The sequence below is a fragment of the Callospermophilus lateralis genome, chromosome 2 (assembly GCF_048772815.1).
Source record: "Callospermophilus lateralis isolate mCalLat2 chromosome 2, mCalLat2.hap1, whole genome shotgun sequence".
Taxonomy (NCBI): domain Eukaryota; kingdom Metazoa; phylum Chordata; class Mammalia; order Rodentia; family Sciuridae; genus Callospermophilus; species Callospermophilus lateralis.
The window spans coordinates 84,349,313-84,372,904 of record NC_135306.1 but is presented as its reverse complement, the minus strand read 5'-3'; the positions used below and the strand labels follow the sequence as shown (position 1 = coordinate 84,372,904).

The following is a 23,592-nucleotide window of genomic DNA, read 5'->3' as shown; positions in this document are numbered from 1 at the left end:
TGAGCTCTGCTCTTGTTAAGAACAGATAATAAAATTTTTCTCAGCGCCCTTCTAGCCCACTTGGCAGAACATCCCGTTTGCAGGCAAGTCCTCCCAAGGACAGCAGACACCTCGTTTTCAAGCACGACCGCTGTTACCTATCTATACCTTGACAGAATATCCCGTTCGCAGGCAGACTCCATCAAGGACAATAATAGTAACACAGTCACATCTGATTCTCTACACTTCATCAACTGAAAATGCAAGATTGTAACTATTTCACAGAATTTCTATTTTCTTCTTAATAGCTCTTGCACATTTAAATGTTGAGCATTTCCTCAAAGACTGAATTAATCAGATTGTCTTAAATAACATTCAGTTGACAGAATACAGTTCATCCTGGCTAATGTATTTTTCACACCATTTGCTTGTTTATGTTTATTGAATTGTCAGTCTTTTATCACTACTATTGAGTTATATTAAACTCAAGTTTCTTTTTAAAAAGAGATCAGTGGCTCAATAGTATTCATCGAAGCCTAAAATAATGACGGAAACAGTAATGTATATCCTACACATCAGAATAACCTATGAATATACATGGTGACCATGACTCAAGAATCGTGAAGAATATCAATTAGGACATACAAGATTGAAAAAATCTGTAGATATAACTACATAAAACAATATATATATATATATATATATATATATATATATATATATATATATATATATATATACACACACACACACACCATGTCCTGACCATATTTTTGCTGGATTATTATCTCTGGCCCATCCTAAAGTCCTTCCAGATGCTATAGCTATGACAAACTCTCTTTCCCCGAAGACACCCTTGTGAACTTGCAGGAAAGCTGAACATAAGCAGAATCCTGCGATCCCCAAATTGGTCACTGTCTACTGGGAGCTTTGTTCCAGCCAGGGAATCATTCTAAAAATTTTAATGCTGGGGTTGGGGATGTGGCTCAAGTGGTAGCGCGCTCACCTGGCATGCGTGCAGCCCGGGTTTGATCCTCAGCACCACATACAAACAAAGATGTTGTGTCCGCCGATAACTAAAAAATAAATATTAAAATTCTCTCTCTCTCTCCCTCTCTCACTCTCTCTTTTAAAAAAAAAAAAATTTAATGCTTTGGCCAGGTGCAATGATGCCTCTGCTATTTGGCAGGCTGAGCCAGGAAGATTACAAGTTCAAGGTCAGTCTCTGCATCTTAGTGAGAAACTGTCTCCAAGTAAAATAAATAAATAAATAAAAGGGACTGGGGATGTGGCTCAGGGGTAGAGTTCTTGCCTAGCATGTGTGAAGCCCTGGATTCAATACCCAGTAACCAAAAAAAAAAAAAAAAAAAAAAAAACAACCACAGAAAACTTTAATACCACTTTCCAGTCAATATCTTATACTCTTAAGTATGAAAACAGGGTATAAAATGTATGTGTATGATTTAAAGAATTTAAAACAACAACAGCATGTACTTACCAACAGGCTAACAAGCCAGATCTTAGAATCCCCCGGGTGGTTTGTCCCATGATGAGCACCGCCCCCAACCCCAACCACTCTCAGTTCTGTGGACTTCATTCTCTTGTTTTTCACTGTAATTTTGCCTTTGATTTGTGAGTCCCTCACACAACAGTCTGTGCTTTTGAAATGGAATAGCAAGCCACCCCTGAAAGGGGAAAATGATTTCTCTTGCCCATTGATTCTAAACCATACTGTATTATCAGGGACACAGAGGAACAGCCAGAGGAAGAGATGGATGTAGAAGGAAAGCATGGGGTGACTAGGCTCCAACAACCCAAGTTTGAGAGTTGTTTTGTTTTGGTATTGGGGATCCCAGGAGTGCTTTACCACTGAGCTACACGCCTAGCCTTTCTTATTTTTATTTTGAGACAGAGCCTTGCTTAGTTGCTGAGGTTGGCCTTGAAGTTGCAATCCTCCTGCTTCTGAGTTTCTGGGGATTACAGGTAACACCAAGCTGTTTGAGTTTTTAACAAAGTTGATCTCTCCTTTCATTCCTTAACCCTCACTCTCTTCTACTGAAATTTGGTAAGTGTCCTTCCAGATGTCTTCCTGTGAATTGACAATTAGGCATATATATTCACTCGATAAATATATTATCTCTCTTATATACATACAGTACATACATGGCTTTATTATATATATATATGGACTCATACTGCACAATGACATTAATATGACATTAATATATTCAATTAATGAATACTATTTTATCAGTAAGTTTCTCCACAAGGCAGCCGGAGCACTCCCTCAGGAATGGATGTCAGGATCTGCTGCACTACCTTCTGTTCCCTCTGAGAACAACCAGAGTCCCAGGCCTGCCTGCAGGGCCCTAAGAAGACGGGGCCCTCCCACCTCTTTTCCCCCTGCCCTGTCTCTCCTGCAACCTGCTCTTCCTCCAGCCCCACAAGCACTTGGCCTTTGCCCTGGCTGTTTCCTCTACCCAGCTCCTTCCTCTAGGCTCACTCTCACCTCCTATAGGCTTCAGTCAACCCGTAATCTTCCCAATGAGGTGGACCTCCACCACCCTGATTAAACGGCACCCTCCCCCACAGCACACCAACCCCTTGACTCTAATCTAGTTGTATATCCTTAGCACTTATGACTTCCAAACTGATTAATTCGTTTATTATGGTAGCTTTTTCCAAATATGCCTCCCTGCTTTCTACCATGTAAACTGCCACATAAACAGAAATCTGCATTCTGCTTCTTAGTGTATCCCAAGGAACTAACAGTACCTGATTCACAACAGGTATTCAATAAATATTTGTAGAAGTTTTAGAAATCTTAAGGCTAAGTTCTGCACCTGAAACATTATAAACATTACATATTTGCTGAATTAATTATGTCCTCCATTTAAAATACAGACAAAAATTCAAGTGGGGAAGAAAGGAAGGAGAGGGGAGAAGAAGGAAAGGGCAGGAGTTAAAGAAAAAGTAGGAAGTAGCTGAGGCAAACTTCTGGTGAGCGCCACCTGGTGGTAAAACTGTAGAGTCTGGATCCCTGGACAAAAAAGAAGGGATTCATGGTGTGGTTGAAATCAAGTAATACTGTCAAGGTCATACCTTAAAATGGCCATTATATAAGATTTGCTTTATAATATTTTTTGTAATGTATAAGCTTTTAGAGGGCAGAGATGGAAAAGTACATCTTAGGAGGGTTGATGAAATAGGTATTAGGGATGACAAGTATTCAAATGCCTACTCAGACAAAAACTTATTTTCTGAGGAAACTTTTTTCCCCAACTATCATCCGTGTCCAGCACAGGCAACTAACTGTTTGGACACTCAGGGGAAATTCTCAAGGTGTTAGAAATAAAACACAGACACACAGTTTATCTTTAAACTAAGCTCCAGGACGGCTCCTCTGCCCTCAAGCTCTCCAACCGGGGAATAGGCTGGTGAGAGAGCGCGAGCACGCGTTGGAGTGGACTTTTATTAGGAGACTCTAAATTCTTGGGAAATCCCGGTCCAATGGGGGTCAAGGGGGGCAGGGTTACAAGGACAGGTGAGGTGATTGGATCCCTGGGGATGTGGAGAGACACGCCCCTACAGGAAGACACAGTTGCTGGAACCCCAGAAGATGGGGCTGTCTAGCAGCGTGATGGTGACTGCTGCAGGGCGCCACACCGCTCAGCAGGGGAGTCAGACCAGTCACAGGCAAGATTGGTCTCCTACCCCCAACTACTGAGGGAGATGATGATGATGATAGAAAGGCGAGTGACTCACCCAAAACGGAGATTCAACCAAGAGATTTTATTGGTGGGGGGGCTGCCTGAAGGAGAGGTAGAGAGCAGAGAGGTAAAAGGGCAGAAAGGGTAGAGAGAGGAGAGAAAGAAAGGAAGAGGGCAAAGAACAGAGAGAGAAGAGAGCGTGTGCTTACAAGCTTTGGTTTAAGAAGGGTTTCGGTAGGGGACATGGTGGGTGTTGATTGAACAGCGAGTGGACACTGTGTCCTATGGGGATTGGTCGAGGAAACCTTTGAATTTGGCACTCTTGGCTTGGTGCCCTTTGGAGAGGAGGGAGAGGAGTAAGGGATTCCATGATGTTCTCCAAGAAGGGGGAGTCTCCCGCACACCCAACAATAACAACAACAATCAATCCTTACAATGAAGTTAAGAGGTGTAACTTGTTTTTTCTTATTTCATACTGAGTAACAAAACAAATCATATCTCCACAAAAAGAGAGCTGCGTACTGAGGCTATGTAGGACAAAAGACCACAGAGCCGCCCTGTATTAGCCCTGTCTTGTGTTGTTCCTTCCGGTGCTTTGATGGCTGGGGCCTTCCTGACCCTGGATGAATTGTTCTTTCAGGCACTAAATAATTCCTTGGGATTGTGTGCCTTACAAATGCAAACCAACCAGAGCCTATGCTCCCAACCACCTCCTGTATTGAAGTTTTACACTCTGAGCCCCTATTTACTTTCTGTAATCACTGCAGGATCAGTTACCACAAACCTGTAACAGCCTCTGTACTCCAGGGCTTGCTGTATTTATTAAGACTAGTTGATCCTAAACCTTACCCTGCCTGCCTTGTTCTTTCCCATGGAAGCCATACTAACAGCTCTTCCCTGCATTTTCCCCACTCCTACCCTGTCCTTGGATCAACACCTGTGCTTCCCCTGGTACCTCCAACCACACACACAGCATGTCATATTACCCCTTTCCACTTTCTTTTCTTTCTTTTTTTTTTTTTTTTTTTGAGAGAGAATTTTAATATTTGATTTTTTAGTTCTCGGCGGACACAACATCTTTGTTTGTATGTGGTGTGGTGCTAAAGATCGAACCCGGGCCGCACGCATGCCAGGCGAGTGCGCTACAGCTTGAACCACATCCCCAGCCCTCCACTCTATTTTCAATAGCAATCATTTCTTGGTCTGTTGGCCTTACTGAATTTCAATTTTCTATTAACACACAATATTTTAAAATGATTGATTGATTGATTGATTGATATACTGGGGGCTGAACCCAGGGGTACTCTACCTCTGACTTACATTCCCAACTCCTGCCTTCTATTTTACATGTTTGGACAGAATCTTGCTAAGTTGCCTAGACTTGCCTTGAACTAGGGATCCTCCTGCCTCAGAGTTGCTGGGGTTACAGGTGAGTGCCACCACACCCAGCTATTATACACCATATTTTAAAACAAGGTCCTCATAAGTAAGATGCCCAGGGAATGCGGGATCCTGGCCCCTTGGAATTATGTTCCCTCTGCCTCTGTCCCCACAGCAGTATGGCTGCTGTCGTCATGGGCACCTCATTTGCTCCTCACCTCCTTCCCACAAGCAAAGCCATTTCTGCCACCCTGAAATAGGTCGGAATCCTCCAGCTGAAAAAGGAGATGCCCCTCAAGCAGGCCAGCTCCAGGTAGAATGTGGAACAAGGAGTCTCAGCAGTCTTGTGGCATGTCTTTCCTGTCCCTAGGTAGGAAGGCCTGGGGACAGCTACATGAGAGAGTTAAAGCAGGAATCATAACATGTTCTTGTAGAAAAAAATGTAAGACAGTACTCATGATGACCAGAGGTGAGTTAGGTGAGTGGGCGGACTTTCCATGAGCAATCATTGGTGAGAAAAGCAAGATGTGGAAATTGAGTGTAACGGGATTCTAGTTCTGTAAACAATTACTATGTATGTGTGTTTATATGCCAGCATGTGACTATATAAACACAGGGAAAAATGAGCCTAATTCTATGGGTTACCTGATAAAGTAACTAATAAAATATAGCAGAGGAGAGGAAAAAGGGCAAAAAGAAAAACTAAATTACACTGGACTGGGGATGTAGCTCAGTGAAAAACCCTTGTCTAACATCCATGATCCCTGGGTTTGATCCCCCAGCACCTCAAGAAAAGAAAAGTTAAATTGCACCAAAAAAAAAAAAAAAAAAAAAAATATATATATATATATATATATATATATATATATATATATATATATATAAAATTCAGTGATTTTTGCTAATTTTACAAGTTGTTCAAGCAACATCACAATCTAATTTTAGAACTTTCCCGTCACCCTCATTAGAAAGTTATTTTCATTCCCTCCCCATTGCCCCCTTCAGCCTCAGGAAAGCACCAATAGTTTGCTTTTGATTTGACCAACAGTCTATGCAGTCAGGCCCTTTTGGGACCTGCACCTTATTTGCTGCAAGAAGCACCTTTACCCTACACCACTGAGTCAGCCTCCTTATATCAAAGAAAACATTTGGCATTTGATTTTGGGGGATTAGCTAACTTCACTTAGCATTATCTTCTCCAACGCCATCCATTTACCTGCAAATGCTATGATTTTATTCTCTTTTAATGCTGAGTAAAATTATCCATTGTGTATATATGCCACATTTTTTTTAATCCATTCACCCACTGAAGGGCATCTAGGTTGGCTCCACAGTTTAGCTATTGTGAATTGTGCTGCTACAAACATTGTTGTGGCTCTGTCCCTGTAGTATGCTGGTTTTAAGTCCTTTGGGTATAAACTGAGGAGTGGAATAGCTGGGTTAAATGGTGGTTCCATTCCCAGATTTCCAAGGAATCTCCATATTGCTCTCCATATTGGCTGCACCAATTTGCAGTCCCACCAGCAGTGTATGAGTGTACCTTTTTCCCCACATCCTCGCCAACACTTATTGTTGTTTGTCTTCATAATAGCTGCCATTCTGACTGGTGTGAGATGATATCTTAGAGTAGTTTTGATTTTCATTTCTTTAATTGCTAGAGACGATGAACATGTTTTTCATATATTTGTTGATTGATTGAATATCCTCTTCTGAAAAGTGTCTGTTCATGTCCTTGGCCCATTTATTGATTGGGTTATTTGGTTTTTGGTGTTTAGCTTTTTGAGTTCTTTATATACTCTAGAGGTTACTGCTCTATCTGATGTGTGAGGGGTAAAAATTTGCTCCCAAGATGTAGGCTCTCTATTCCCTCACAGATTATTTCTTTTGCTCAGAAGAAACTTTTTAGTTTGAGTCCATCCCATTTATTGATTCTTGGTTTTAATTCTTGCCCTATAGGAGTCTTATTAAGGAAATTGGGGCCTAATCCCACATGATGAAGATTAGGGCCTACTTTTTTTTCTATTAGACGCAGAGTCTCTGGTCTAATTCCTAAGTCCTTGATCCATTTTGAGTTGAATTTTGTGCATGGTGAGAGATAGAGGTTTAATTTCATTTTATTGCATATGGATTTCCAGTTTTCCCAGCACCATTTGTTGAAGAGGCTATCTTTTCTCCAATGCATGTTTTTGTCTAATATAAGATAATTGTAATTTTGTGGGTTAGTCTCTGTGTCCTTTATTCTGTACCATTTGTCTACCAGTCTGTTTTGGTGCCAATACCATGCTGTTTTTGTTACTATTGCTCTGTAGTATAGTTTAAGGTAAACAAATTCATCAAAGTATCAGGTTATGAAATCATTTCTGTATATCAGAGACAAATCCTCTGAGATGGAAATGAGAAAAACTACCCTATTTACAATAACCTCAAAAAAAATACTTGGGAATCAACTTAGCAAAAGGTGAAAGACCTATACAATGAAAACTACAGAGCCCTAAAGAAATAAATCAAAGAAGACCTTAGAAAATGGAAAGATCTACCTTGCTCTTGGATAGGCAGAATTAATATTATCAAAATGACCAGACTTCCAAAAGCACTATACAGATTTAATGCAATTCTGATCAAAATCCCAATGGCATTCCTCTTAGAAATAGAAAAAGCAGTCATAAAATTCATCTGTAAAAAATAAGAGACCCAGAATAGCTAAAGCAATCCTTAGCAGGAAGAGGGAAACAGGTGGCATCACTACACCAGACCTCAAACTATACTATAGAGCAATGTATCTGTACATTTTTGATAAAGGAATGTTAAAGTATCCTACTATAGTAGTGGAGTTATCTCTTTCTCCATGAGGTGTTCTATGAGGTTTTTGCCTCATATATTTTGATTCTTTGTGAGGCAAAAACATGTTAAGGATTGTTTTGTCTTCTTGGAGAACTGTCCCCTTTATTGTTATGTAAACCCTCTCTTAAACCCTGTTAACAACTTTCCTTGCTCTGAAGTCTGCCATGTATGAAATTAATATACTTCTCCTCCTTTCTTTTGATTAGAGTTAGCATGGTACATCTTTCTCTACCCCTTTATTCTTGATCTAAATGTCTTTATATTTAAAGACTGTTTTTTGTAGACACTGAATTATTGAGTCTTCTTTTATGAATCATCCTGAAATTTCTGTATTTAGTTAACTTTAGACAGTAAAAGTAATTATTGATGTAGTTGAATTAAGATCTACCATTTTTTGCAGTTTTCTATTTGTTGCTCTTGTTCTTTGTTCCTATTTTTATCTTTCACATCTTCTGTCTTTTGTGGAACGATTTTTATTCCATTTTTATCCTTTCTTAAGATATCAATAATACTTATCTTACTATTTTTAGCAATTGCCCTAAAGTTTGTAATACACATTTACAAAGTCATAATCCAAGTCAGCTGGGTATGGTGGCACTCACCTTTAATTCTAGCAACTCCAGAGGCTGAGGCAGGAGGATTGCAAGTTCAAGGCCAGCCTCAAGAATTTAGTGAAACCCTCTCTCAAAATTTAAAAAAAAGTGAATGTAGCTCAGTGGTAGAGTTCCCTTCGGTTCAATACACAGTATATACACACACACACACACACACACACACACACACACACACACACAAATCCAAGTCCACTTTCAAATAATACTGTACTGCTTCACTGGTGGTAAAAGACCCTATGACAACAAAATATTACTAATTCCTCCCTCTCATTCCTGTGTCATTGTCATTGATTTCACTTACACATAAGCTATAATCATTGAACACATTTTGCTATTATTAATATCAAACAAGCTGTTATCTGTTAGATTAATTAAGAATAAGAAGTAAACATTTTATTTTACTTTGCATCTATTTTTTCTTTAATATTCTACCTTTCTTTATGTAACTCTGAGTTTCTGACACATAATTTTCTTTCTCACTCTGAAGAATTTCTTTAACGTTTTCTTTGGATTGAACTCAAGGCCTCAAGCATGCTAGGTGAACACCCTGTCACTGAGGTGCAGCCCCAGCTTCTTTAGCAAGGCAGTTCTACCGGCAACAAATTTCATTAATGGGGCCACAGTGGTACCCGTCTATAATCCCAGTGATTCAGCAAGCTGAGGTAGGACAGCAAGTTTGAGTTCAGCTTGGGCAACTTAGTGAGATTCTATCTCAAAAAAAAAAAAAAAAAGGGCTGCAGATGTAGTTCAATAGTAGATCACCCCTGGCTTCAATCCCTAATACTTCAAAGATAAATAAATAAATATAATAAGAAAAAATTACGTCAATGTTAGAGAATATCTTTATTCTTTACTTTTGAAGGATAATTTCATGAGACAGAAAATTTTCAGTTGCTGTATGTTTTTACCCAAGACTAAATATGTCTCTCTTTCTTCTTGAAATGGTTCATAAGGAGAAATCAGGCATCATTTTCATCTTTTGTCCTTATAGATAAAGGTGTCTGGTATCTTTCAAGATTTTTTCTTTATCTTTGCTTTTCAGCAATTTGAATATAACTATGTACAACTTTTGGTTTTTTTGTGGTTTATTTTTCACTTTTTGTATTTATCAGCATCTGGTTACGGTGTTTGCTCTGTCTCTTCAAACTGACTTTTTGCCTCTTCACGTGCCTTGTAATATTTTTTACTAAAAGCTAAACATGATTGCGGTACTGGTTCCTGTGGAGGCTTCTTGCCCGGTTCTTGGGGAGGTTCCTGCTTTGATACGTTTTGATTCTATTTACCTACCTGTCTTTTGAACTTTAGATGCAGCCGTGTGACCTCACTTCTCTGTCAGATCCAAAGAGAGTTGTTTTCAGTCTAATTGGCTTTTTACTTGTTGTTAGGATAGAGTGATGACTTCAACGCTTCTTATGTGCCACACTGAAAACCAAACCGAATTCCCCATTTGCCCATATTTTAATTGTTTTTTTTTTTTTGTTGTTGTTGTTGTTGTTGTTGTTGATTTGTAAGTGTTCTTTAGGAACTCTGGGATATAAGTACCTGATGGAAGTATGATTTGCAAATATTTTCTTTCTTTCACTAAAAGCACAGAAATTTTTATTTTAATGTAGTCATTTACTTTTTTCCTTCTTTTGCTTGTGATTTGGTGCTATATTCAAGAAACCATTGCTTACTTAATTTACTTCCATGTTTTATTCTATGTATTCTATAGTTTTCCCTACTATGTTTAGGTCTATAGTCCATTTTAAATTAATTTTTGCATAAAGATTGGTTAAGGGTCCAAATTTATTCTTCTTCATGTAAATATCAATTGTTCCAGCACCATTTATTGAAAACACTACTTTCCCCCAGTGAATTGATTGGCATCCTTGTAAGAGAATCAGTTCTCATTACTGGAGTCTCTTTGAATCATTTTTAACTTTTTCAAATTTCTACTTCCTGTGGATAATATTTTGCTTTTATATGAAACAAATATATTCAAGATTGTGCTTCTTTCAATTTGATCTTCATTTCTATTGTGTTTTAGATTGGCATGAAAAGGACATTATGGTTGAGGGATCAAAGCAAGAATTTTACTGAAACACAGAGGATTGTGACCTAGCTGATACAATTGGAAATTATATTTATGGTACTGTGGTAGCAGTGAAATATGATTTCTTAAACTGTCATATTTTTAAAGTTTTGTATGTGTTGTTGTTTGGTGGTTTTATTGTCTGCCATTGTTGTTTTGTTTTTTCTGGCCTTTTTTTTTTTTTTTTTTTTTTTTTAATGGTCTCACTATGTCGTCCAGCAAGCTTCAAACTCTTGGGCTCACTGTGTCCTCCTGCTTCAGCTTCCCAAGTAGCTGGAATGACAGGCACACACCACTGGGCCCCTACTTGAAATGTGATTCTTAAATGATGGAAAAGTGTTAGAAGCAGATTGTTGAATGGCCTTTATAAGTCTAGTTAAAAATTTTATATCTTGTCCTAAAAGTAATAAGTGGCCAAGTGTGAAGAATGGGCTAATTAGTCAATGGATAAAAAGGTGTTTTGGAACAGACAACAAGAAGAATAACACCAGACAATGTAACTGGGAAGAGATCACTGCAATAGTCCAAAACTGAAGACAATTAGATGCATTATTAAGATCATTGCAAGATCAAACAAGCTGTTATCTGTTAGATTAATTAAGAATAAAAAGTAAACATTTCATTGTACAAAATGAAAAGACCATTGCAAAGCATTTAGAAATATCAGGGAATTTATTCTTTTAAAAATTAGTTTCAAAATGAGGGGGTAGTTAATAGTTGAGATGGAGAAAAATAAGGATAGTAAAAACTACTTTCAAATTGATAGTTGAGCTGGGCATGGTGGTACACACCTATAATCCCAATGACTGGGGAGGCTGAGGCAGGAGGGATCTCAAGTCAAGACCAGCCTCAGCAACTTTTAGTAGAGGCCCTCTCTTTAAAATTTAAACAATAAAATAGGGAAAAGATTGGGGATGTAGCGCAGTGGTAAACTGCACCTGGGTTAAATTCCTAGTCCCTCCCCACTATTCCCTTCAAGAATTCAATTTTAGTTCATCATGGAAGTTAAATGTCATTATGCTAAAGATTAATCATGAGAATATAAAAACAGTAAGTATAGAGTTAAAGAAGACATAAAGGGCTAAAGTTAGTGGTAGAAACAGAGTCAAAAGGAGTTGTATTTTTCCTCCAAGTGGAAGAAATATTACATATTTGTAAAGAAGGAAAGGATACATTACATTGGAGAAAGTGAAATAGAAGATAAAAGAGTTATAGATAACCAAGAAGAAAGAAAACAAAGAGTTGTTGGAAGGGGATGAAAGAAAATTGAGGGGAAATATACCACAAGGTTACAAGAAGAATAAAACATGCCTCCCTGGACAAGAAAGAGAGAAATTAATATTAGATGAGCAGAGAGAACTCTTCCTTCTAGACAGGAGTGAAGGTGAAAAGTTGGGTAGGAACCAGGGGATACCATCCCAGGGAGTTATGACATACCCTTGCTCTTCTCATTACAATTAGAATTGAACGGCGGGAATTTCTGGGAATAATAAATAATGGACAGAAGTGCTGAAGAACCCCCCAAAGAGCTCCACTCAAGTTGTGTGGACCCAAGCTGCCTGTTGACTGTCATGACTTTCATGAGTCCAGATTCACTCACCAGAAGAGTTTGGATTACGTATTAAACAAGATTTAGCACGGATTTGGCTAAAGCAAAGGACCTGAAGTTGAAAGTATGTTATACAGCTAAAATTAAAGTGTATAAAAACACTGGCTAATGACCAGTTTCTGCGTTCAGAATCCTGTTTCTTCAGGGAGAAGAGCATGTACGCCATTGTAGTTCAGCAACAAAGATCAGCAAGAATCTAAGCTTCCTTGTGCTCCAGTCCTGCCCTCAGTCCCACTGTAATGAAATGCACGTACGTTTCTCAGATATTGATCTGAATTCATTTACACAGAGCTGCAGATTGGCCATCAGAGTTGGGAATCATTTACCTGAGGTGTCACAGTTTAAAGTAGCGTGTGTGTGTGTGTGTGTGTGTGTGTGTGTGTGTGTGTGTGTTAGGAGGTTAAACTTGCCCTGTTCTGAGGGGAGTAGAAGGGAGACAATTGATCACTTCTTGGCAATGGGAGAAAGGAGCCTTCCATGGTAGACAACACTACTGAAAGATGACGATACTGGATAACTCAAAACATACTCAGAGGTTTTAGATGAAATTTTAAAGAAAATATTTTCCTTTGCAGAAACCATATAAGGAAAGTTTTACTTTAATTGACAGGTCTGTGAAGCCACTGTCTGAAAGTAAGAAAAGAGGTGTGCACGTTGCACTGTCTTTTTTTGGCGGGGGGAGTCATATATTAATATAGAGGTCTCAGTAGTAACAATAATCTATTTGGAAATATAAATGGATATATGGTCCCCAAATTACGACAGTTCAACTTACAGGTTTTCAACTTTACAGTGGTGCAAAGCAGTACATGTTAAGTAGAAACCGAACTTCAAGTTTAGAATATTGATCATTTTCTAGCCTAGATGGCAGCAAGCCACCGATCCTAGTCAGCCACACAATCACAAGAGGAAGCAACTGACACTCCATAGTGTATTGTGTGGCTAAGCTATGGTGGTTGGTAGGTTAGCTGTAGAGATGATAGATAGATAATAGGTAGATAGAAGATAATAGATAGATAGATATAGTTTTGTTTTTTTTTTTAAACTTTGCTTGGGAGGGAAAAGGAAGAAGGGGAAGAATGTAATTGTTTTTGCTTCATCTCAATCAACAAATGAATGTTTTGGGTCCTCTCGGACACCCATCCCAGTGCCCAGAGCTACCAGTCAGGATGCAGAGCCACCCAGGAATGTTCTCCCTTCATATATTTCCTTACCTGCCAACAGAGTGTTTGCTGGAATAAATTAAACTAAGGATGTGAACTATTGTAGAGGTTATCTGTATTTATTTCTGTATAACAATGCACCCCAAACCTAGTGGTTTGCAACAACAATAACTCATTTCATAATTTTAGAGTTGGCCAGCTCTTCTGGGTGGTGGCTCTTTCCATTCAGGATCAGGATTGTGCATGAAGCGGCAGTCATCTGGAGTCTCCTCGGGGGCTGGATGAAGCAAGATGGCTTCGTTACAAGTCTAGTGGTGGGTGCTGGCTGTTGGCTTCGTCTGGTGTCCCCAGAAAGGCAGCCAGACCACTTTACATGGCAGCCCAGGTTTCCATGAATGTGAAGTGAAGCTGACAGCTTAAGACTGAACTCCGGCACTCACACAGTGTCACTCAGGCAGGACCACTTGCTATTGGTCAAAGCCAAGCATAAAGCCAGAATCAAATATGGTATTGGATTTAACTGCCATTTTATTAACGAGACAAGTAAGTAGAGATTCTTTGGTCATTTTAAATTCTTCACAAAGATATTAAATAAAATGCCATCTACAAACTGCTTCATATCTGGCACAAAGCAAATTATTTCAGAATGTTCCTTGTTCTTGTAATTGTTATTCATCATTAACTTTTCTCTCCTGAATGAAAAACACTTTTTCCTGGGTACGAAGGTAGGTGATTTTTTATTTAGAAGAACAAAAAAGTTGATCAAATTACATAAGACCAAACAAAACAAACAAACAAAAGTCCATACAGCATTCTTTGAACTAAACTGAAAAATATATGTTATTTAAGAATTTGTCAGGCATGGTAGCACATGCCTGAAATCCTCAGCAATACAGGAGTCTGAGGTAGGAGGATTGAAAATTCAAGGCCAGCCTCAGCAACTTAGTGAGACCCTGTCTCAAAATAAATAAAAATTAAAATGGGCTATGGATATAGTTCAGTTGTAGAACACCCAAGGTTCAATCCTCAGTACCACACACACACACAAAAAAACTGAAATGCTTTTAAAAGTGTCCCACTCACAAAGTTCAGAAGATTTTTCTTTAAAGCATTGCCCCTCTCTTTTTGTTTGTTTGTTTGTTTATTTATTTATTTTTGTTTGTTGTTTATTTAAGGTACTGAGGATTGAACCCAGGGGCACTCTACTACTGCGCTGCATCCCTAGCCCTTTTTATATTCTCTTTTGAGACAGGGTCTTGCTAAGTTGTTGAGTGTTTCACAAAGTAGCTGCTGAGGCTGGCCTCAAATTTAGATCCTCCTGTTTCAGCCTCCTGAGCCACCAGGATTGCAGGGGAGTGCCACTGTACCCGAATTTTCTTTTGTACTTAATCTGATTTTTTATCTTTGACTTTTGCTTTTTAGGAGTTAGGGATTAAAATTCCAGCACAATGTCCCTCCCGAGAGACAACAATTCAGCTAAAGTTGATAGGACACCATCATTTCAGAGATGTTCGGTATGTATTTAAAATCCTATGATATTGTACACAGGAAATGAGATTTAAGCATTATAAAATCTAGATTATTGACTATTCAGTAACATACCTGGGAGCCATAAGGAACACCAACATTTTATTTCAGTGACTTAACTTTTTTTTTTTTTTTTTTTGTCCCAGCAAAACATAGCTCTTCCAAGAACAGGTGAGCCTAGATGTCAAATTGTTTTCCTAATGATGTTAATTAGTTTTAATGAGCCATTTGGTAACTTTAGTTAATGTTCTATTTATTGTTCTTGGCAATAGATCTGACTGTGATTAAAAGGAAACTCTGCAATTAGACCCAAATTTTGGCTCTAACATGAGTCTATGGCTTCTTTGACCTTCTAATTAAATGACCCAAAAAACTTCCTCTGAATGATAGAATAATTGAGAGAACAGTTGAGAAAATACAATTCCCTTCCTTCTTTGCTTCCTTCATTTCTTCCTTTCCTTTTATAGGAGAAAAAGTTTATTTTTGCCCACATTTTCAGAGGTCTCAATTCATAGGCAACCAACTCTAAGTCTGGACCCAAAGTGAGGAAGAATATCATGGCAGAGGGTATGGTTCAAAAAAAAAGCAACTCAGAATATGGCCACCAGAAAACAGAAAGAGCTCCCTTCATCAGGGACAAAATATAAACTTCAAAGACAAGCCCCCCGGGACCTACCTCCTCCAACCACTCCCCACCTGCCTACAGTTACCACCCAATTAATCCCTATCATTGGATTAATCCACCAATTGGGTAATAATTCTCATAATCTAATCATTTCACCTCTAATATTGTCTCACACAGGAGCTTTTGGGGGACATTTCACATCGAACTATATTCCATCCCTAGCCTCCAAAGCTCATGCCCATGTCATAATGCAAAATACATTTAGTCCATTTCCAAGAGTCGCCATAGTCTTAAAAGTTTCAGAACTGCCTCAAGGTCTCTGAGACTCAAGGCAAACTCTCAGATGTTTTCTCCTTTCCCAAAATGGAGAAATAGGGGTATCCAAGGAAAGGATGGGACAAAAGTAGACTAAAATCTCACTGGGCAAACAAGTCCTTTAGCTCCACATCCAACACCTGGGGTACATGGTAATGTGGTGTTCTCTCCAAAGGGCTTTTGTAGCCCTGCCCCAATGGTTTATTTGCAAGCAAATGGGCTCTTCCTTGGCTGGTCTCTGCTCAATTACTGTAGCTTTTCTAGGCAGACGTCCCATGGTACTGGTATCTCTTAATGCCACAGTTCTCCACTGAAGTTTCAACTTTCTTCTCACATCGTTTATTTTATTTATTTATTTATTTTAGTTGTAGATGGACACAATACTTTTATCTTATTTATTTATTTTATGTGGGGCTGAAGATCAAACCTAGTGCCTCACACATGCTAGGCAAGTGCTCTACCACTGAGCTCCAGCCCCACTCTCTTCTTACATCTTGATGATATCACCATTGCAGGGCAGCCCACAGGGACTCAATCTACACTTTGCCTGACCTTCCAGATCTTCCTATGAAATCTCATTGGAAGCCTCTATCATTCCCTAATTTCAGCATTCCTGCAGAACTAGCACCACGTGGTTGAAGCCAAAGTCTGCCTCCATCTCATGCAATAGCCAAGTCTCCTGGGACCATGCTGCACCAGCCTCTGAGTACCTGTGTAGCTGAACATGGTGGAACAACTTCCTAGGCCTCCCTGTGCAAGCAGAGTTCTCCACTGGTTTCTTCTCAAAGAAAGTTTTACTTTTATGTCCTTGAGCCTGAGATGGCTAAGGTCTTATCAATTCCTGAGCTGCCTTCAAGCCATGTTTCCTAGTATCTCTTGGTAAATTATTTAGCCTTTCTTTAGTTGCTGTAATTTCTTTAACAACCACATCTTCTTTAGCCCCAGTTTTACTCTAAATTTTCTAGCCAAACTTCAAGTTTTTCAAATGTTTCTGTTCTGCTTTCTGATGGTGATTATCCCAGTAAACATAGCTAAAAGCTACCAGCAATATCCATGCCACCATCTAAATGCTGGGCTGCCTTGAAATTTCCTTTGCCAGATCAATTAGTTCTCCATTTCCTCTAAAACCTCATGATCCCTGTCTTTACTGTCCCCAGTTTTATTGACATTCTGGTCTTTTGAACTCTCACCAGAATCACCCATAAGCTCTGCTTATAACAATCTAAAGCTTTTCCAACTTGCCTCTCTGAACTTTTGAAAATTCCTCCCCGTCTTTTAAATGAATTCCAAAGGCTTTTGAACCCTATGGGCAGGTTAGTCACAGGAATAACCCCATTTCTCCAAACCAACTTGTGTTTTAGTCAGCTTTTTGTTAATGTAACCAAAAGTCCTGATAATAACAACACAGAGGAGGAAAAGTTTATTTGGGCTTTTATTTTCAGAAGTCTCAGTCCATAGGTGGCTGACTCCATAGTTCTGGGCCCAAGGTAAGGCAGAACAGCACAGTAGAAGAGCATGGTTGAGGAGAGCAGCTCAGAGAACATGGCCACCAGGAAGGATTGAATATGGGAAAGGATACTCTGAAGAATCATTGTTTTGTTTTGTTTCGTTTTGTTGGCTAACAATTACTCTCACTAATGTAACCATTGGTTTGGTAAAATATTCCTGTGACTTACAGCAATTACAGCTTCCTTTGCATGTATTTCTGAGCCCCTTGGACACCAGGGTGAAGCTTTAATATCTAGATGATCAGGCTCCTTTTCTTCCTTAAAAGAAATACACCATTATTCAAAACCAGCAAAAGCCACAGCCACCCTCAACTATCTCTCATGTTCCCTCAATAGAATTTTGGATTGGGAAAGATCCCGAATACATTCAAACCCAAATCTAGCTATCTTATTTCACAATTCCGTTTAAGTGATGTGTCTAAATAATACATTTTTGTGGGAATGAATCTGAGATTCAAGCTTCTGCTCTCTATTCCACATTGCCACCTGGATTTAATTTAAGCAAAGATATCTTCCAAAGATAAATACTTCTATTGTTATGGTTATTTGTTATCCTCTTTATTCTAGGACTTGGGTCTGTCACTTCATTACATTTTCATCTATCCTATGACTCCCTTTACACTCCTTTTTTTTTTTTTTGTTTACTCCACAGCTGCCTGAATTATATGCATCAGTTGAGAATTTTAGGAAGAACAGAAAGAATTCAATTCTCCTAAAAACTCATGGCATTTCACCTAAGGAAGCACAGAAAATATTTAGTAAAAACCTGAATGAAAGGTCATTCATCAGCAAAACTGGTGTGAAAGAAGACCCCCAGTCTATTTTCATGTATACAGTGGGTAAAAAAGAGGATGAAAAGAAAGAATCCATGGTTGAGCTTCTCCACCGCAGCTTACTAATGGACCCACTCCCTCCAAAACCACCACTCTCCAAGTCCCAAAAAAGACTGGCTCAGATTGGGATCCCTCCTCCCATACATACATTTCCTTATAACATTATGGATGATCATTCCAGCACTTTCCCGAAGTCTACCATTATTAAGAAGATTCAGAGCATCAAAATATTAGGCTTTCCTGATTCCATCCAAGAGAAGATGATCTATGAAGACAAAGTTCCCAGATACGTTTCAGCAAACCCAGGTAATCCAAACAGATGAAGCCACATGGGGGAAAAAATAGAAATAGTCAAATATTGACCCATAAAACATGGATGTTCTATGTTCATAGATATATCTTTTGTTGCCTAGAATGGCAATGAAATGCAAAACAGAGAATTAAAAATTCCAGGGTCAGCTGGCATTGTGGCATACTCCTATTATTCCAGTGACTCAGGGGGCTTAGACTGGAGGACTACAAGTTTGACGACAGCCTCAGCAACTTAGAGAGACCCTGTCTCATAAATAAATAAATAAATAAAATAAAAATGGCCAGGGGTATAATTCAGTAGTAAAGCACCTAGGATTCAACTCCCAATATCTCCCCCCCCCAAAAAAAAGAAAAAATTCCAGGGTCAACTTCCAGATTCATTCATAAGAGGGTATTATTTAGACAGGCCACTTAAATTTTCCTTTACAAAATGAGTCAGTTAAGGGCTGGAGTAGTGGCTCAGTGGTGGAGCACTTGCCTGGCATGTGTGAGGCCCTGGGTTTGATTCTCAGCATCACATACAAATAAATAAATAAAGTGGAAAAAAAATCCATTGACAACTAAAAAATATTTTTAAAAAATGAGTCAGTTAATTAGTCAGGTGTAAATATTACAATACCCATAACTACTTATTTCTTATTACATGAAATTAGTAGTAGAGTATTATCTTTTTCAAGTATCTTGGCTTTGGTACCATTTAGGGATTTTTTATAAATACCTTAATTTTATTTACTTATCATTTTCATATGGTCCTGAGAATCAAACTCAGTGCTTCCCACATGCCAGGCAAGTGCTCTACCACAGAGCCACAGCCACAGCCCCAGCCCCAAGATTTTTTTTGTTTTACGACAAAATCTTTAACCTTTCATTATTGTAATATCTCTGTCAGGACTTTCAACAGAGGCCACAAACAACAGAATGAAACCTTCATTTCTGATTCTTTAGTAGAGAGATGCCCATAAAAGGTCAAAGACAACACAGAGTACATTAAAAATACATAAAACATAGGATGTTAGATTTTAATGAGGAAGGAGTGCCATATTTCAGGTCTCCATTTTCCTTATGTTATTCACAGGAGTGGGGCTGGTGATGTAGCTCTGTGGCAAAGCACTAACCTAGCATGCACACAGCCTGTGTTCCATCCCCAGTTCCAGGAGGGAAAAAAAAGCATGATGTAATATTTTATCATTCTATACAGCTATTAAAATAAATTAAATAAATATTTGAGTCCCTCCAAAGTAGGTTCTTGGTAAGATAAATAGGTTCAAGATAAAGACAATTTGCACAGCAAATATTTTGACACAACCACTGTTATAATAAAAACAAAAGGAGCACATTTAGTATAGTAGATTGACTAAGCGTATGAGGTCCAAGGAACTGGACCTCATATGCTTAGTTTGTTTAACTCCCTATGTCATCTTGACAGAGCCTAAGGCAGAGCCTGAATTTCTCTGACAAATTCAAACTAGAGCCTAGGAAATTGTAGTGATGGCTTAGGTCATCCACAAAAGCACACAGGTCTGAAGCCAGAAAGAAAAAATATGGAAAGTATTGTGAGTCAGTAAGAACTGGCCAAAAGTCTACTGTAGTAGGGCTCTGAATGTTTAATAGGGTTTTGAATTTTTCTGACTTTGTCACCCACAGTGGATAGAGTTATCCTATCTTCCTAAAGAATGCCCTGCCTGCTGTTCACCTAAATTCCATGGGTCTCTACTGTGGCCTCCCAGAGTCTGTCCTCTGTTTCAAAGACCTTATTTCTTGTCAGGTGCTGTGGCACACACCTGTAACCCAGCAGCTCGAGAGGCTGGGGCAGGAGGATGGCAAGTTCAAAGTCAGCCTCAGCAAAAGCAAGGTGCTAAGCAACTCAATGAGACCCTGTCTCTAAAATTCAAAATAGGGCTGGGGATGTGGCTCAGTGGTCGGCTGCCACTGAGTTCAACCTCCAATAACCAAACCCACCCCCCACCCCGCACCCCCTACCAAAAAAAAAAAAAAAAAAAAAGACCTTTTTTCTTGAGATCCTGGAGGTAAATCTCTGGAACTTGTCCTGTCCAAGGAATATGCATAAAACTAGGTAGGCATCTCTATGAGGGATCTCCAATAATTCCTTAGGATTAATTGGTACTGCAGCAATTCACCTTCATTCTTACTCAGTATAGAAGAATTTCATGGATCCTGATATGCCAGATAATACTACATGACATGTAGTCCTACTAGTACCAAGCATTGGTGGAGCAAAAGGGAGTGGGTATTGCCAGTTTTCCCTTCTCCTATTATGGGAGCTCCTCTTGCTCAGGCTAAGTCCTATAGAACTGTGTAAGTTAGGAATGTGTTTGGCCAAAAATAACACAGAAACCAGATAAGGGATACTTTTCTTACATAATTAAATGTCTGAGACAGATAAACAAGAGCTACAGCCATGCTTTTAGGTATCACCTTGGATCCAGGCTCTGCCATTGTTTTGTATGTTCTATCTTTATGTCCAAAAAAACATCTCCTTTATCATCAGATGCTACCACAATCCAGACAGGAAGAGGTGAACTAGAACAAAGGGCCAAATTTGTCTGTGTGTTTGTGTGTGTGTGTGTCTGTCTGTCTGTCTGTGGTGGTGGTGGGCATTGAACCCAAGACCTCATGCATGCAAAGCACACACTCTACCACTGAGTTACAATCCCAAGTCCATATTTTCTTTTCATATGAAAGCAAAGTTTTCCTAGGACATCCCTCTTCAGAGGCCTTTTGCTAAGCAAGGTTAATGACAGAACCCTTTGCTTCCCTTTTTATAGCAGAAGGAAGCAGAAGAGGGTTGTTTGGGTTTGGAGGAAGACAACCTATGGTATCTAACAAGATCATGATATAAAGCTCTTTACTAATACAAATCATCATCTCTAGGTCTGTCTTTTGCTAAATATCCCTTCCTGTCCTTTTCTACCTTCTCCTATTCTTGCCATACCAGGTCTGTGATGATCTTGTCAACTCCCTGGAATTTGGTGATTTGGCCCCTAGGGACTGACAGTTGACAATGTGGCAGCTCCAGTGTGTCTGTTCCCTTGGGGAATAAGGAACAGTTCTGGCATCTGTCTTCTACATGTATGGAACATACACAAAGATTTCCTATCAGATGGGCACAGGAAACCCAGGTCCTTCCCAGTACGGGGATGCAGGACTGATTGGGACAGGAGCAGAGTGGACTTGACCCTTGGGCCATAGGTGATTTGCTCAAATGTCACCACATGGGGATGATGATGAAGTTACCCACAAAAAGGAGGCCAGCCTTCCAGCTTGTCCACTGTACTCATCATCTCCTGATAATTATACTTCTCTCCTTAGCTCTTTGGCCAGTTACACTCAAGCCCTTGCTTTCAGTCTTGACCTTTTTTGATGTTTTTTTTTTTTTTTAAACTTTACAACATATTCAGTCCTGACAGGAATTGGAGGTCAGGAAATGGGCAGTGGTTGCTGGATAGAGGACATGCAATACATCTTGGCTTGGTTTTCCATGATCATCAGCTCCTTGAAAAGATTGCAAGTACTAATGACATTCCAAGCAGGTAGTTCCTGAAAGAGTATAGCAAGCCACTGCCCTTTTATATTTAGGGCTTAGAGTATCATCTTAAAAGAAATGATGCTGATCAGTCTTCCTCCTTGTTCCAACCACTGATTAGGATTCTTTTCTCCTTTCTGTTGTTCTCAGTGCCATGCAAGTCTGTCCATTTGCCATTTATGCTGCTATCCAAACACCAAAGCAGACAATCTTTGATCTGCTGTGGCTCAAGGATCCACTTGAGCCCGATCAGCCAGACTCACCCAGTTTCCTACTTAGGGGAAGGTTTTGGGTGAAATGAACACCAGAGGTTCCCCTCAGTTTATAAAGCTTCAGAAGCAGCTTTCTGCCAAAAAGGAAAAGGAGATTCAATTTTCTGAAACAATTTATTCTATCCATGAAGCATCTTAGTGACTGAAGGTTGAATAACAACACCATGTGATCCTTTCAAAATATGATTCTTTTCAGAAAAACAATTCATGGATCTAAGGGATCTGGAATGGAAATATGTTAAGGGGCTTGCAAAATGGAAGTGCACTACTCCAGTTTCATTCGTGGACATAAAATACAACACTGAGAAGAGATTTGTAGAGAGCCAGAATATGCCTGGTTTTATTTCCCCTCCGCTAGTTCGTAAGTCTTTCGTCATTTATCCTCAGACCAGTTTTCTTAACTGGAACATATAGTTTATTAAAATATCTTGGATATGGAGTTTTCTTTTGGGAGCATTGAAGCACAGAGAAAGCACCCAATACAATATTTGAACTGCGTCTACATAGTATTCACGCAAAGCCCCAAATTAAAACATTAACATAGAGTATAAGATCCAAGTTGATCTGCTATTATAAGACCTGTCCTAATGGTTTAGAATTGCAAGGAAAGTGTTGATCATATATTTTTGAAAAGGATGCATATGAAGAACACCCAGGCAAGCAAGAATAAGCTCATTATAGGTTAAATCCCCAGAATCCTCCCCTCCCACAAAATATTTAAGCACACAAGGAGATCCATAATCATCAAAACAGTTGATTAACTCAACAAATTGAAGAATTAATGCCTGGGGATATAGAGATCAATCTGAGAACTTTACATAATATACTAACCACTCAAAGGCTTAATGAAACAAGAACAGAAAGATTTGAAAAGGATGAATGGGAAATTTTGAAAGTAAAACATAAAGTCATTAAAGTAATAATAACCTTCAATAAATTATCCCAATGGCATAATTTATATCTGAGGAGAGAGGACTGTTGATTGGAAACTAGCACTGAAAAGCTTCTAGACCATAGCACAGTAAGACAGAGCAGGAAATTTTGAAAAAGTTGTGAATAATGAAGGGTACAAAGAAAAGTTTATAAATATATCCAATAGAAGTTGTGGAAAAAAATAGGGAGACTGAAAAAGAGGGAATGTTTGCACTAGTATTAAACCTGAACATACATTAACATTTTATTGTACTTATTTCATTTATTTCTGTTGTTTTTGCTGTGTAAGTTGACACATTTTAAAGGAAGTCTTGACCCTCATGTCTTAGATGTTATCCTTATATATTTTGGTG

General features: G+C 38.9%; 1 protein-coding gene across 1 annotated transcript; it reads left to right on the top strand.

Moving 5' to 3' along the window:
• Positions 1-1,148: 1,148 nt before the first annotated feature.
• C2H9orf153 (chromosome 2 C9orf153 homolog) lies at positions 1,149-22,720 on the top strand. Its single transcript, XM_076841557.1, has 4 exons — positions 1,149-1,196; positions 5,245-5,382; positions 17,998-18,484; positions 22,503-22,720. Exons 1-4 carry the CDS (start codon positions 1,149-1,151, stop codon positions 22,718-22,720), a joined length of 891 nt encoding a protein of 296 aa, XP_076697672.1.
• Positions 22,721-23,592: the final 872 nt, after the last annotated feature.

What these genes read in the sequence shown, in the direction of transcription:
- C2H9orf153 (XM_076841557.1), top strand. Translation starts at nt 1,149, where the DNA reads ATGCCTCTGCTATTTGGCAGGCTGAGCCAGGAAGATTACAAGTTCAAG. An exon ending in CTCAAGCAGGCCAGCTCCAG is followed by an intron (nt 5,383 to 17,997) that starts GTAGAATGTGGA and finishes TTTACTCCACAG; the next exon opens with CTGCCTGAATTATATGCATC. An exon ending in ATACGTTTCAGCAAACCCAG is followed by an intron (nt 18,485 to 22,502) that starts GTAATCCAAACA and finishes GATTCTTTTCAG; the next exon opens with AAAAACAATTCATGGATCTA.